Genomic DNA, 15,240 nt, shown 5'->3' on the forward strand with positions numbered 1-15,240 from the left:
CAAAGATAACAGATAATCCCATATTGATCTACTATGTCGTGGTAAGGAAACACGTAGGCTTTGATAATATTAATTCGTGGGAAATCGATTATTTCGATTTCTTGACCTATACGTGTGTGTATTTTCCTTACAAAATTAAAAAGGTAAATTAAATTATACGAAATAAAAATAATAAAAGTCATTGAACTTATTTTTATTATCCAAATCGAATTTACAATGAAAATGAACGATAATAACATTTTGTTCGATAAGTAATAAAAACAAAGTCATATAGCTACTGACAAGAATTGTACCTTTTTCAAAGGTTTTTGGAATGGCATCCGCAATTTAACGTAAAATTAAGTAATTTTGCTTCGGTTTGAGTACTAAGTCGAGCCAAGGGAGATGGCGATTCTTGTAATAATGAATAACTATAAACAGATCAATTAAATGTTTAACTGTTGTATAAAAATACAATGAAACACATTTGGTAAATTATTCATTATCACAATAATCAACCACCTCGATAATCACTAAATCAAAATAATATTATAATAGTTTGTAGCAGTATACAAGTCACAAGATAATAAGTTACAATATTGTCTGCAGTAGTCTTCACAATTTTTTTTATGAATGTTTCCATACCATAATTATAATACTGAAATACATTCACAGATTTGCACTAATATTGCTGAGTAATTAAATATTTCATAACAAACCTATATCAGTATTTTAGTACACATAAACCACTGCAGTTAAATTTCCAGAACATACTACAAATTTGAATATACACAGAAATAAAACTAGATACATTTTATTTATAGCAGCCATACAAAAATACACAATATTATTGGTAGCAAGAGCTACCCATAACACAATAGCACAGTAAACAGTTTAAAACTTTGTAAAAAGAAAGCAGTCGTATTTCGTAGCAAGCAATAATATCGTTGTAGTCTCGAAATAATTAGTCTACCTGATGTGACTACTCTGTGCGTACAGGGTGGAAATGTATGCGTAGAAATAGTAGCGGACAACGAATCCATCCGCGCGATTCAAGATCAGAAGTTAGAATAATGAAGATATAATGTCTGACATGTCACTTGATCTAATATGAGCTAATGGTCATTTTATAACTACAATTAACGTCTATTTTACCGAGGCACTCTTAAGCAGGTAAATATTCAATGATTTGTGCACTTTTCTCAGTTTGAAGCTGCAGCTGAATGTCATCCAGACTGGCAAAATCATTTCCACGTTACTTCCAACAAGAATATAATACAATAAATAGTGTCAAATTGTATTTTTGACGATCTATCTTCGCTACATAGGATATTTCTAAACGGATCTTACATGTATTTTGAGAACTACTAACAAAAAATGCCATAAAAATATATTTCTACATTCATTTAACATGTTCTACTAAATCTATTATTGTATTGCTGCCGATTGGATTGCCATTTGTAACATATTATTAATTGATATGAAAACTAGAGAATCACATTGGTCTGATCACGCCCCTTTGGGTCTGTTACTAAGCTGCTATCAAAAACATACATTCAAAACATTCTCTTATAGTATTAATAGTATATGTTTGTAAAATGGCATTTAAATAAATAAATATGTAACATTATAATTGACGGGCATGCAGTGAGTTTGGACCATGGATTGTATTCTATAATTTCAAAAGGGAACATAGCAACTTCAAGGCATTAAATTCTGGAACAATTAGTTATAATATTAGGCCAATAAATAATTTCGCCATCAGCGCAGTTAAATACTATTTAAATACAGAATCAACGTCGTTATACAATTAGTATGTATACTATAGAAAGAATATTCGATTTATTATTTCCTTAATCGAGTTCATATTGTCAGATTGTAACAAGTGAAAATATTGTGAATGTATTTATATACTTTACAATATATTTTGATCGATTTCTATAACGTCCTAATATATTTTAGCTACACTCATAATATCACGTAAGGCCGACACACACGGTTCGTACCTACACCTCTATATGTCTTTTTAAGCATCTAAACGAACAAGTTACGGTTCACAGGACGATCGCTAGCTAAAATGAATAGACGCGACACATTCACAAGGCACGTCGGACAATCGCCCGGCGTCCCATAACTGAAGCGGAACGAGGAAATTAAATGACTACGCACTTTCCGAAAGAGGAGAATCATTTTACACTTAAGTATCTGATTTAAGGAGTTCCCTTCATCTCAACCGCCGTGGTATACTAGGATCGGAAAGTGAGTAAACCTAAATCGGTAAATAGGGAGGTGACATCGAGTACTACTAACGACGACTAGGGCGGGGCAGGGATACGCGCGGTACTAGCCGACCTCGCTCTTGACGTAGAACAACAGGTATGGCGTAGCGGCTGACCGCATCTCCGGCTCGGCCGACAGCAGGTCCTCGAACTCTTCGTTGGAGATAGGCTTCACCAGGTCGTCGTCGCACGCCAGCCAGGCGGCGGCCGGCGCGGTGCGGGGGCGCGGCACGCAGCAGTCGCGCGCCGTGCAGGCGGCGGGGGCGCGCGGCCGCGAGAACAGCGCGCGCATGAAGCCGCCGCCCGCCGCCGCCGCGTCCCCGCCGCCCGCCTCGCGCGCGCACGTCGCCGCGCTCGTGCCCAGCGCCGCCCCGTCCCGCGCGTACGCCACGTAGTGTCCGCCTGTCAGTGTCTGGCCCAAGTGCATGATCACACCCCAGAGAATGTATCTGGAATTAACATGGTCCCAGTTAATGTTAAATAAATTCTCAAGCACAACATACATTGTTTCATTTTTATAAATAACACTGCTTACCTGTGCGTGGGTGGTTGTTCTGGTGGCCTCTTAGCACAAGGTTCACAGAAGCAGGGCATGAGTAGTGGCGTGGGTGCGTGGCGGGTGATCTTCTCCATGCCGCCGCTGAACCGTTTGAGCTGCAGCACGAGCAGGCGCGGCAGGCGGGAGTACGCCACGCTGCGCCGCGCCTCGTTGTAGCGCAGGCAACGCTCGCACCAGTACTGCGGGTTATTTTATATAGCCAGTGAACATAATGACAATATCAAAAAATAATTACAAATACACACTTCGCCAATTATGTTATTAGTCTAAAGCAGTACAGCAGGTCCACCCATAAGGTGGACAAATAATCTGATATAAAGGTCACAGGAAACTATTGGATGTAGGTCTAGTGGTTGGTATAATGAAACTTTCAATGCAATGCATAGAACAGTACCTTATTCTGATCTCGCAGGTACTCAGTGGAGAGGCAGGCGGCGCGGAAGGGTTCGTCATCAGTCTCGTCTTCAGTAACAGGCACACACAACTCACACACTGCCTGCGCCTTTTCCGTCACTGCTTCACATTCTAAACACATTGTGCGTACTACCATTGTGCCTGAAACATGTAAGACAAAGTTTTGTGAAATGAGAAGTTTTGGCTCATGGCTGGGACAAAGTAATTTTACGTAGTACAAAGTTCGTAGCAATGAAAGGTCGCATTATAGAACGAGTATTTACAGAATACGACATTCTATTACATGCACCAGTATGGTAAGATGATGTAGAACCTGAGGGTTTGCAAGTCAATCTTTGGTGCCAAACATTAGGTAAGTAAAGCCACATTATTTCGGTCAATAGAATAGAAAATTAAGTAAGCTATGTAGTCTGTTACCTTCAAAATCATCAGCGACGAAGTCCCACCCAGGTCGAGATCTCTCGTCTTTCTCCGGGTCAGCGGGCGAAGGCGGACGATCATCGGTGGGTGATGCTCGTTTGTCGCTGGCTTTCACTTCTTTGCGCTTCTTCCACGACTTGCGTAAGTTACCCAGCGTTGGTTTCCCACTGTCCCCTTCTAAACTTGGTTGACGACCAATTCCATTGCTGGAAATGAAAAGTGGGAACATATTTACAATGTGCAACAAACAGATAATCTTTAGTCTGTAGTAAACAATAAAGCTTCTTCATAGAATTTTTGAAGAAATATCTATGTTTCAGACAGAAAATTGCATATAGCTTGTCAACAGCTAAAATTAACACTTTTCCTTTATCTCAGTGATATCAATGGTGGCGTCCACGTGGGCGACAAACATGTCATACATGTTTGGTATGCAAACTAATAAAGTGATAAGTAAGCTACCTGTCACCGTTCTCATGTATTTGCAGTCGGCTGGCGCGCGCGCTGAGCGCCCTGCATGTTTCTCGTATGTTGTCCAATATGCACACCAGTAACTCGTGCGCATCTTGTTGTCTGTTACCTGTAATGTAATGTAACACATTTATATTTGATAGGAGTCCATAACCTATATTTAATTTAATTTATTTATTTGATTCAGGCATCAAAGGCCCATAGAAAAATACTATACATAGATATTACATACAATTGAATTATACACTAATACATATTTTATATAAAAAATAACTTTAAAACTAATGCACACGAAGCGTCGGCGTCGTGTTACGCTGCGTGGTGTCGCGTAGCCTTCCTCGGAATCTCCGATAGACGACACCCTTCGGCCAAAACTCTTCCTTGAGGAAGGTCTCGAAGTGATGAGTTGGAACTCGCACCATGAACGACTTGAAGTTCGTGTTGTGGCGCGACTCCAACTTCTCCACCCTCAAGGTCCAATTGGTCTTGGACCGGACATACTCCACGATCTGCTCCACCGTCGTGGTGTGATGTAGACGGGACACGTACAGCTGCGTCGTTGGTACTGCAGGACGCAGCAGGATGTTGGGTCCAGTTTGTGCGGTACCGCACTGATTCCTACAAGGTGGCTTCTTTTTTCTCCTTTCTACCTTTACGAAGCCATCCTTGTCGCACGTGTCCTTCTTCGGACCAGTCGGTGGCTGTGGTTTGCCACGAGTTTGTTGACCCCCTTTTGCTTTGCTCCGCTTTGTTTGCGTCACAGCGGGCTTGTTGGTGGCTGCAACTGCTGCGTAGGCGCGTTTTGGGGTCGATGTTCCTACACGAGCCTCAGCCGCAGGTGTTGACACAGCGGTGGCGGCGGGACGGCGTGCATCGTCAGCGACATCGGCGACCGGTGACGCACTCGAATTCGCCGACTCGAAACTGATGACGGACGCATTTTGCGCCCCGCGACGAGTGTTAACATTCTTGATGTCCGATGACCCACTTACACAAGTAGCATTGCGCAACAACGCCACTTCACTACGCAGGTCATTGATGGTAGCCTGTGACGCTTCCATCTTGGACTTCATATCTTCCAGGCTTGCCTTTAGACAAGTTATGTCTTTCAGCAGCCCGGTGACATCGACGTGATCAAACGTGACGGGAGGCAGCTTATGTAAGTCCCTCGCCACGAATTCAGGCACGTCATCAGGATCAGTCCTCTTCAGCAGGGAGATGATGTCCTGCAGGCTCTTGTCGCCACCGTCCCTTCGGCGGGATGGCATCTGCTCTAGTTGTCCGAGCGACTGGAAGAGCATCAGCTTAGCACTGCAAACCTCCTCCTCTTTGTAGGCTGATCTGCAGATCTGCACGATGCTGACCTCGTCCATGTAATCGATGGCATGGATAATAAATGCCAAAACTTCGTTGACGATGAGTGGTTTAGAACTCATCGCGACTAAAACGGGCAGCGGCTATTGCCGCGCAAAACGCGAATATAATATTCGTACAGTGCAGCGAAAACGCGACCGTTCTCGAGCGCGCATCGCACTACACTCGACCTATGTTATGCCAGTTATGACTTCTGTATAATGGGGCTAACATTACATTTGGCACAATACTAATGTAATAAGGGTGCTTTTTTGGGAGAATTACTGAGAATTTCGAAAATAGAAAATACAATAACTTGTTTGATTCAAGAAAGATTAAGATATTAGAAATCAGCTATTTTTATATTTACTGGTGTACATTATCTACCAGGAAAAAGGCAGGTAAAAACTGTGTCATTTTGATGACCAAAAACATTCATTGAAATAGAATGTATGACATTTTATTTTCATATTTAATGTTATCAGCACTTATAGATGCAGACTTTATCTCCTTCTGATATCAAAAGGGTTAAAAAGTGATGCCATCATATACTTATACAAGATAACTATTCTGTTGTTTGCATGAGTAAAACAGGTGCAAAATCTATTGTACATAAACTCACAAAACATAATGTATGTCATACTTAGTTTTTTCAAAATCATAAAAGGCTTTCTCTTATCTTGGTTATGAGATTTGAAATAAACCAAGCAGTCCCTGTGTATGACTATGACCAGATCATAAAGCCAAGGTAGCTGTCAAGTCACCGGCTAAGATCTTTATCTATGGAGGTTGGTTATGGTAAACTAATTCTTGCTGAAAATCCCAAACTACCTATCGTTGTACTTCTTGCTTGCCTCTTGTGTGAGGTCTTTGTTCAGGAGTGAATGTATAACAAACAATACCTTCAAATGTTGAGTTGACATCTCGAAGTGCAGCTAAAAAGGCGTCTGCTGCATAGGGCTCGGGGCTAGCATCTGCAGAGCTGCTGTTGAGGCATTTACTCTCCGCAGCGCGAAGGTTGAAGTAGGTCTCATGAAGCTTCTCTGTTGCAATCTGAAAATAATAATTAACTTTTAATTGCATCTTCCATTATGTAATTGGTTTTACAGATAAGCATTTAGGTTAAGTGGCAAATTGAGGAAACTGATACAAATGACTTCATCAAAAGAATAAACATCATGGAAGTTTTATGATAATGTCACATCACATTATAAAATAGATAAGATTGAGAACATAAATACATATACCTAACTGTCGCCCGCAACTTCGTCTGCAGAGAATAATGACTTCTGACAGAATTTGGGTTTTATTTTAGTATTAGTACACTTGGCAATAAAAGTCAAGTGGCATTTTAGAGATTAGCCAGAACAAATAGACAGACAGACACATAATGTTATAGGTATATTTTGTTACGAATTTTGAATATATATTTCTTTGATATTATAACATTGCCAAGTCAAAATCTGATGATGCGCATTGGTTTACTCAATAATAATTATCACACATTTCTTTTTTGCATTCTAGTTGGTAACTATCAACTATCTACATCTGAAATTTAATCATGTAATCAATATTGACCCAGAAATCTGATTTTCGTAAACAAAATAGCAGCTTAAGCATTATCATTGTGTATTTATCAGATAAATTGTGGCCTTCATCTGATTTATGATAAATAGTATAAATGAATGACTACTACTAATAAACACTACCTAAATTTTTATAATAACAATCGTGAGACATACTAAATTTAAGCCTATAGTAGGCTGCGCGACGTCGCCACGTCTGCGTACGATACTCTTCATGAAGAGTTCTACTGTGACTCGAAACTAGTAGAGCTTTTCTCCATTAATATATGTGAGTAAACCATGATTTTTTATTTAACTACCTAAAATAGTAGACAAAAGATTCAATATGTATAACGCCAATGATTTAAATAAGGAAACAATAACATAGTTCTAGTAACCTTATCTACAATATTGATTTCCAGAATCCTATAGATATTGAGAATTTTATGAGTCATTTTGTCAAGTGTTTATGTTATTTTAGCCAAACAATAAAGTAGGTTTATATTTTAGGATGGCTGTACAGGTGCCTTGTGAGCTAATGCTTAAAAACTTACCTACTTCCTTATCACTGTTACATATTATACCTAATTTATGTAAAAACAAATTTCTTTTATCTCAAGTTTACATTCAGCTTATAGCAGACAAGTTTATATAATTATAAAAAAATGTCACTGTAATTATGTTAAGATTTATTTCAGGTGATTGAGCCAATGTGTCCCTTAAAAGTCTAAAGCAATATACAGGGATTGTATTAAAATATTTCTAGTAAGATTTGATTAATCCGAGAAATAGTATTGGGAAAGAAAAGGGCTATTCATATTGACAGAACAAAGGCTAAAAGTTAAATCTTCTAATTACCTTAATGCAATCTTCAGTCTTACCTGTATTTTACTTTTCCCAGCACTGTTATCAGATTGTCCCAAAGACAGTAGGTCTTTACTGCTCCAAGATCTGGTCCCCGAAGACGCCAACCCAGCTGCACTGCGGCCAAGAGAGGAACTCTTCAGTCGGATACTGCCCAACTTCTGTTCCACACTTGCTAGGTCAGACACCAGATGGTGTAGGTTGTGAAGGAAGCGTGGTGCATATCTGGAACAACAGGGAAATTAATCATTAATAATAAAAATCATTTATTCATTCTCTATAAACTTGACATACTCATGATAGTCATGTGGACAAAATCCTATAGAGAAATCTTTCTGTGAATTAAAAATCTGGGAATGATCCTAATAATATTGAATGCATAACATAACACAGCCAATAAATCACAATTGAAATAGCAGACAGGTTATTTAATACCATCCCATGGCAGAACAAGAAGCAAAACCATAAAAAATCTAATTTACGTAAATATTAGAGGTAAAAATATAATTACCGTAAAGTGTAGAGCACGCTGTTGAGGAAGCAGGTGTTCCCCAAGTTAGACAAGGTGGCAATGGGAGTCTTGCGCTGTGTACTCCCTGCATACTGATTGTCTGATGTGTGGCCATTCAACATGGCAGTGCTGGCGGGAGGAGACTCGCAGAGTATCAACTCTATGTCAGATGGCTTTGCTGCAATATAAAATAATAAATAAATTTTATTTCAATCAATTGTTAAATCAATTAAGAATGCACTATCTATGTATACTAATGACATCTAGTATAATTATGACTAATGATGAAAGAAATTAGACTTGAAACTATTTTAATTACTTTTTTAGTGTCGAAAACAATCATCGACTGGTTTGATTTAAACAAGGTGTATGCATAATGACACTCAGTTACTTATAGGGTATAAATTACACAGTAAATGTAAACAGTTGCACAAAATTCACACAGCACATGATTTCCCGATAAAGCACTGAGAACAACTAGTAAATAACCGGAGTATTGCACATAGCGACGGCAAGTACCGGTAAGTTACACAATACCTGATAGCTTCACTGACTCCGAAAGAGGCTTCAATCTCTTTGCAGCAGATAAAGTATTCGAGTATACGCTTTTAAAGGGCCTTTTTACAGGTTTATTCTCTTTATTATTATTAATAGTTTGCTTAAAAGGGTCACTGTTCTCCTTCGAGTTCTCTGTCAGTTTCTTATTTTCGTTGCTCAAAAATGTTGCATTATTTCTATTTAATGACAGGGAAAATCTAGATTTGTCGACTCCTTTTTTCGTTTCAGTCACAGAGTTAACTGGCATCTTCAGCATACCTGCAAATTGAGATTGTAAGTAGCAATTATAAGTAAAATACGGAGGCCACTTCGCAACTTTCCCATGGCATGTCAAGGATAACATGCATAATTACACTTTTTCGTCTACTTTACTTACGGTAAAGTCTTCATTAGGTACATTGACTTACATTATAATGTAAGGCAATGTAGTCTCATTTGAAACTATTTTATTACAACAGCAAATTTGTAAAATTTAACCGCGAACAGCCCCATTGGAAGCAGTCAGCCATATTGGATTATTTATGATTGATGATCGACGTCCCCTGTCCTTCGATTTCCTTGTTCTATTTTGTTTATGGTTCTGTCAGTTGAATAAAATCATTCAGTTTCTTTATTTACCTTAATATTTTACTTTGTTTTAAATTTTAAAAATAACATACACAATTTTTGTTTAATTAATACATTCATAATCTAATTCATTTATATACTACAGGTTTCATTCATATCATAGACAATATTAAGAACAATAATACACTGAATTTCTTAGTTTTTTCTTAGGATCTCGAATAGGATTAATATTCACACCAATAGTATGTATATTTCAACAAAACTATGTATTTATCAGCAACTTTTTCTCTGCAAACCTTGCCAGATTATAAGCATATTTCTGTGATCAAATCTCTATGGTTCGGGTTAAAGTATCTGTGGTTTCTGTCAAGATTTTCCTTCTTTAATGTCAGTCCTATTTCCTGTTCACTTTTCCCACTTAATTTTAAACTTGTAATATTTTTCTTTTAATACCTAGTTATGATGTGTATTCGTATTTAGTCATGAATGAAGTGCAAATATTTTATGCACCAACGGGATTTGTAACCTTTGTCTATTGGAAGTTCGAGTAAGTATGACAATCCTCCTTTTTATTGTAAGCAAGAGATTAACTATGGTTTTCGGCGGCCTGCTTTCAATGTGCTTGAATTGAATCAGTATTTCTAGAACGGAGATGAAAATTAAAAATCTATTTAGTCCGTCAATTAGGTAATGAAAAAATATTAGACAGGTTGTTTTTTATTTTGACAAATAAGATAACAATACTTAGATAAAATGAATCAAAGTTTAGGAGTGGGAGCAAATACGTTATTTCTACGCATAAAACGTACCTAGAGGTGACATCTCGCGATATTTGAAAAGTATTTGTTCCCGTAAGAAAATAAAAAAAATACGTGTCTAATATTTTAAAATAATCTACACGACGGACATTGAAATAAAAAGTCATCTACCCTATTGTCATAAGTATTGTACGTGCAAGTTAATCATTTAGTGTATAAAAGATTCGATTAATCGTAACATGTGTCATCACTTGTAGGAAGAAATTATTAAAATATAATATAATAGGTATACGATACGACCTTCAAACGTTGAAGAAAAGAGCATAATCCTTTTTTAAAAAAGGCTGGCAACGCACCTGTGACTCCTCTGGTGTTGCGGGTGTCCATGGGCGGCGCTGATCGCTTACCGTCAGGTGACTCGTTTGCTCGTTTGCCTCCTATTCCATAAAAAAAGGTAATATGATTTAGGTACCAAATAAAAAAATAAGTAACGTTTAATCCCTGCACAGAACGAATAGATTAGCGGTTCAAATCTGTTTCATGACAAATTCGATTGAAAACAGTGTGGAAAAATATTGTGCGCTTTTATTTATTGTACTGAAATGTTTTGTTAGAGTTTCATCCCGACTGTGCCATCTGGATTGTACCTAATTGAATTTTGTAGTTTTTACGAGGTTGAGAACTTTTATTTATCTGCGGGCGTTGATTGGTATTTGGTGTTTTGGCTTACAGGGATCCGATGAACAGGCGGAATATGACCTAGGAATAAAATTTTCCATTTATTAACAAAGAATAAAAGGGTGATTTTTCAAAAAACTTTAACTTTTATTTAACAAATCATTATTCTTCCGCGTTATTAAGTATGGTGGCAGTTTATTATTTTCCTTATCTTTATTGGATTGGTTGAGAGTAGTGTCATAGCTTAATTTAATAAAACCAAATTTTCAATCGCTAGAATTGTTAACTTTTCGTTGAGGGTAATGACGCCGTTAACTATTAAGTAAGTATATGTTTTTTTGAAGAATTATTCAAAAATCGTTTTATCCTTAGGTTATATTTTTCCAAAAACTAGTGTCGATATTTTGATTTTGAAAACCATGTGACACAACATGTGTGCCGCGATAGCGGAGGATTTGCCTTCAACAGTTTCCTGTCGGCATTCAAGTTTAATATATCTAGGTAGGTACATTCCCTTACTGGATTTGGCGGTACAAATGTTATCTTCATGTTTATTTGTATCCCGAGCTACTAGTTAGGTTGGCTGGGTCATTAATTTCCATTATCTTGTGTTAACTAGATTAGAAATTCAAATGTGTGGGTGGACTACACACTCACATGATGCCCACTTGACGTTTAATTAAAAATGCATGTGGAGTGGTCAAAAGAAATGAACGTTTTGGTTAGGAAGACCTTATGGTGTTTTGAGGAAGTTTCTATCGAAATAAGAAGATAAGGATGTTCTCGTTCATTTGTGTTATTTACGCTGTAACTACGGTGGAAAGAGCAAAGGGCCGATTGACCCACATATACAAATACAAATTGCCACCATAGGATAAACTAATGGATATTTACACCATGTTCGTTTCGTATTTGTGTTTGGTTTACTATTTCTTTGCAGGACTTATTTATACGTATCTATGTTTACACTGGTCCTATCCTTTTTAACGTGATTCGTTGTATTGTAGATGATAAGTATATAGAGTGTCCCAAAACTCAACGATATAATTTAACCCGTTGCTAGGCCTTCTTAGGACGGCTCTGGAAAGCATTATAAAGTAAGCTGAAAAGTGCTGCTATCTTTTTTGAAAAAGTTACAGAGAATAAACCGTAATCAGACATCACTCGTCACATTTTCAACTACCGTTACCACAATTATTTAAATATTTCCGATTTCTTTTTTGAAATAACTAATTGAATAGTGCTGCTATCTGCTTTAAACTCTAAAAGTCTGAAAATGAAGGTAGATTTTCGGAAAAAGCAATCATAAGAATATTACTATTACTCATTATTAATTAGCTACACTTATATTCAGGTAGAATTTGCCTTTAACAAAGTACGAATTAAGCTAATAAACCAACACTTACACACGCTTAACTGTTGTCAAAATGCAATGGTTTATACAACAATCTAAACAAGCTACTAGGTAGCCACACATGATTATAATTCCTACTAAACATTACCAAAGATTTACCGTCCCGTGATAACCAATCCGCCTGTCAAGTATAGTGATTAGGGCAAGTAATATTCTCTCGGGGTTTACTCGTAACCGATTTCGTAAGTAAGGTTTACCCAACGTTAAACATTTACGGCCGGTATTAGAATAATTAGGGATGCCTATTTACTAAAACTAAATAGTAATTAAGACGAAATGTCAGAAGGTTTCGTAAGTACATAGGTACTCATTATTCACGCTACATCATCACTTTATACCTAACTTAGTCTTTTTGCCCCAGTAAAAAGGTTTTAGGAAACAGCGAGTAAAGTTCCCTAAGAAAAGGAGGATCCTCCGACCAGGCGAGGTGATCAGCCTGGCGGGCTTTCTGCCCAACTGTTGTTCGTTGGGATTTTCTATCCGTGTTAATTCGCATGCAAACTTCATATGTGCGATGCAGGATATTTGTGACGTCATCCGTTGAGTGGAAGTCTAACGGTGAATTGAGTCTGCCGTAGAATTTCTGACATAAGCTCCATACAAAATGTGTCAAAATTCTACGGCTCGTAAGCAAATTTAACGATCCGTAGTTTATTGAATGCGCCGTATGTGCGACTTCTGTCATCTGTCACTTGTCAGAGTGTCGCCACAAGGTTATCGATTTTTTCGATACTGAATTACTTATGTAGTGGAATCGAATTGAGTCTGGGTTTCTGATTTATGGCAATAGGCTCGATCCTTATTACAATCCCTGGTACATGGTATTACATAACTGGCTATGTACGTACAATATTAATAACTTTGCCAAGTTTCCACTTTTCTCATATGAAGGGAAAGAGGCGATACTTATAAGTGTTACAATATTTCTTTCATAAGTACCTACACGTTGTGTTAAAGTTTAAGGTTATTGAAATAAGTTTAGAAGATCAATTTCTACTCCTTTATTAAAAAGAAAGTTACCTAAAGTTTCGAGAAGATACCTAGGTAATACTGATTTTCTAACTTTACAGCGAGTTAGTAATAGAAAAGTTTTCTAGGCACGTGTACAAACTAACAGTCAATAGAATATAGGGCATTGATAGTTTTCTATTGCCTATACAATTTTTGTCCCACTTGGGCGCCAATAATTGCTAGAATACGACAATACTAACAAATAATGAAGACAGATCTGTTAATTAAAAAGGTCAAGGTTATACGTAACGAATTGACCTTGATTGAAGTATTAGAGATAGTCGCGTTCATCAAGGAAAAATAATGATCAATTTAAAGGATTCGTTGCACGAGTTTGGGAGCGAAAGAGAGAAAGAGAGAGAGGTTAGATGTTATGAAGCTGTGCCTAATCATTATTTTTGATCCTTTGTTACAAAGTTTGTAAAACTTTGTTTAAATTAAGTACATTACCTAACATAACTAAACAGTAAAGCTTGTAAATTTTTCAGACCCTAAACCGACAAAAAATCCTTTTTACCCAAACGCTGAATAAGCATTCATGACAGTTTGTATACAACAAAACGTTCTAAATTCCAGACCCAAGTCCAAGCTCATTTAGAAAACATAGTCCTCTTTAAAAGTGGGTATTTCGAGCCGGTGCTAACATCACGCTTAGTGCCCAGTAACGGGATACGGTGGGCTCGCTTCCTGCTCAATATTGACACGGACGCAATTGACGCTGCCAGCAATTTGCATTTGTATTATTGAACCCGTCCACTCGGCACCGCTAACTGAATAAATGTTTATCAACAGGACACTACAGATTACTTTGTGGTTACTAGTTTAATGTTATTAAATTTTGTAACTATTACACACCCATACATTTTAGGATTAGAAGTTTGACAAATAAATAACACATAATAAGTAAGAAAGACAAAAATAAATAAATTCATTTATTCAGTACAATGCAATGGTATGATTGCCAATATAATAGGCATGTTATTAACTTTTTATGTATTTTGGAACTCCTTTTAAGTTTTTCATTTTGTACAGGATTCATCTAAGTTCATTCTCTTCTGTGATATTTTGTTTGTTCTCTACAAACATTCTATTGTAATACAAGTAAATCTTTCTGTTTGTTGGTAATAAGAATGAGATGAGAAATGCAATAATGTCGCTGCTCACTCGGAGACAACATAGGATTGAGTGCCTCAAACAGATCAACAGATGCAACTAAGTTCAGTTTCTCTGTAGTACGGATATAAAACCCACATCTTACTATGTACTACTTACTACTGCCGTACTCAGAGATAAACTATTTTATAGTAATGATTTTGTACCGAAAACAATTGCCAAGGACTGGGTTAACTAACCATTAAATGGCTCTGAATACGAGCCGCGGTTAGGTTTAATATGTAAGTGTAAATAGGTAGTTATTTACTTAAGAGTATCCATGTTCTAAACTTTGTAGAACAATTCCAATAACAGCTTTATTTCTCAGCTAAACTTCTTTCAATTTTCATCTGTTTGTGGACTTATGTATTACGTACTTTGATCGAATTTCGATTTAGATCCTCACAATGTAAGTAAAACAATGTGCTGAACACTGAACACATTGTAACTTAGGTACAGTTACTTGGGAACAAAGGATTCTTTATTTTGTATCCGTTATTACATATTGATTTTATACTTTATTCAATTCCTACCCACTGATTTACCAGCATGTACGTAAGAATAACTTACAAAATGAAACTAACCTAATAACAAGTATCTTTTTCCAGTTTTCACTATCCCAATATTGAAATGGCACAATCAGCATTTGTTTGCCTCTGGAAATGAAACAAACAAATAAGTTTAGTT

General features: G+C 37.1%; 2 protein-coding genes across 4 annotated transcripts; both read right to left on the reverse strand.

Moving 5' to 3' along the window:
• Positions 1–177: 177 nt before the first annotated feature.
• On the reverse strand, positions 178–9,517 carry LOC118281559 (uncharacterized). Of its 3 annotated transcripts, none has more exons than XM_035602143.2 (10): positions 9,350–9,517; positions 8,953–9,231; positions 8,416–8,593; positions 7,922–8,129; positions 6,378–6,528; positions 4,114–4,231; positions 3,649–3,857; positions 3,212–3,372; positions 2,794–2,996; positions 178–2,707 (listed from the first exon to the last, which is right to left on the reverse strand). In XM_035602143.2, exons 2-10 carry the CDS (start codon positions 9,227–9,229, stop codon positions 2,323–2,325), a joined length of 1,890 nt encoding a protein of 629 aa, XP_035458036.2. In that variant the 5' UTR covers positions 9,230–9,231; positions 9,350–9,517; the 3' UTR covers positions 178–2,322. The 3 variants fall into 3 exon arrangements, with proteins under 3 accessions (XP_035458036.2, XP_035458037.2, XP_050562372.1); XM_035602144.2 differs by having other exon boundaries at positions 9,381–9,515; XM_050706415.1 differs by lacking the exons at positions 8,953–9,231; positions 9,350–9,517 and adding an exon at positions 8,735–8,887.
• On the reverse strand, positions 4,282–5,690 carry LOC118276694 (uncharacterized). Its single transcript, XM_035595134.2, has one exon. The coding sequence runs from the start codon at positions 5,556–5,558 to the stop codon at positions 4,404–4,406; it is 1,155 nt and encodes a 384-aa protein (XP_035451027.2). The 5' UTR covers positions 5,559–5,690; the 3' UTR covers positions 4,282–4,403.
• Positions 9,518–15,240: the final 5,723 nt, after the last annotated feature.

Source organism: Spodoptera frugiperda, chromosome 29 (genome assembly GCF_023101765.2).
Source record: "Spodoptera frugiperda isolate SF20-4 chromosome 29, AGI-APGP_CSIRO_Sfru_2.0, whole genome shotgun sequence".
NCBI classification, from domain to species: domain Eukaryota; kingdom Metazoa; phylum Arthropoda; class Insecta; order Lepidoptera; family Noctuidae; genus Spodoptera; species Spodoptera frugiperda.

Excerpts from the sequence above, each read along its gene's own strand:
- LOC118276694 (XM_035595134.2), bottom strand. The coding sequence starts at position 5,558 with ATGAGTTCTAAACCACTCATCGTCAACGAAGTTTTGGCATTTATTATC.
- LOC118281559 (XM_035602143.2), bottom strand. The coding sequence starts at position 9,229 with ATGCTGAAGATGCCAGTTAACTCTGTGACTGAAACGAAAAAAGGAGTC. Across the intron at positions 6,529-7,921 it reads CTGGGAAAAGTAAAATACAG|ATTGCAACAGAGAAGCTTCA; the intron begins GTAAGACTGAAG and ends TATTATTTTCAG. Across the intron at positions 3,858-4,113 it reads ATACATGAGAACGGTGACAG|CAATGGAATTGGTCGTCAAC; the intron begins GTAGCTTACTTA and ends TTTCATTTCCAG.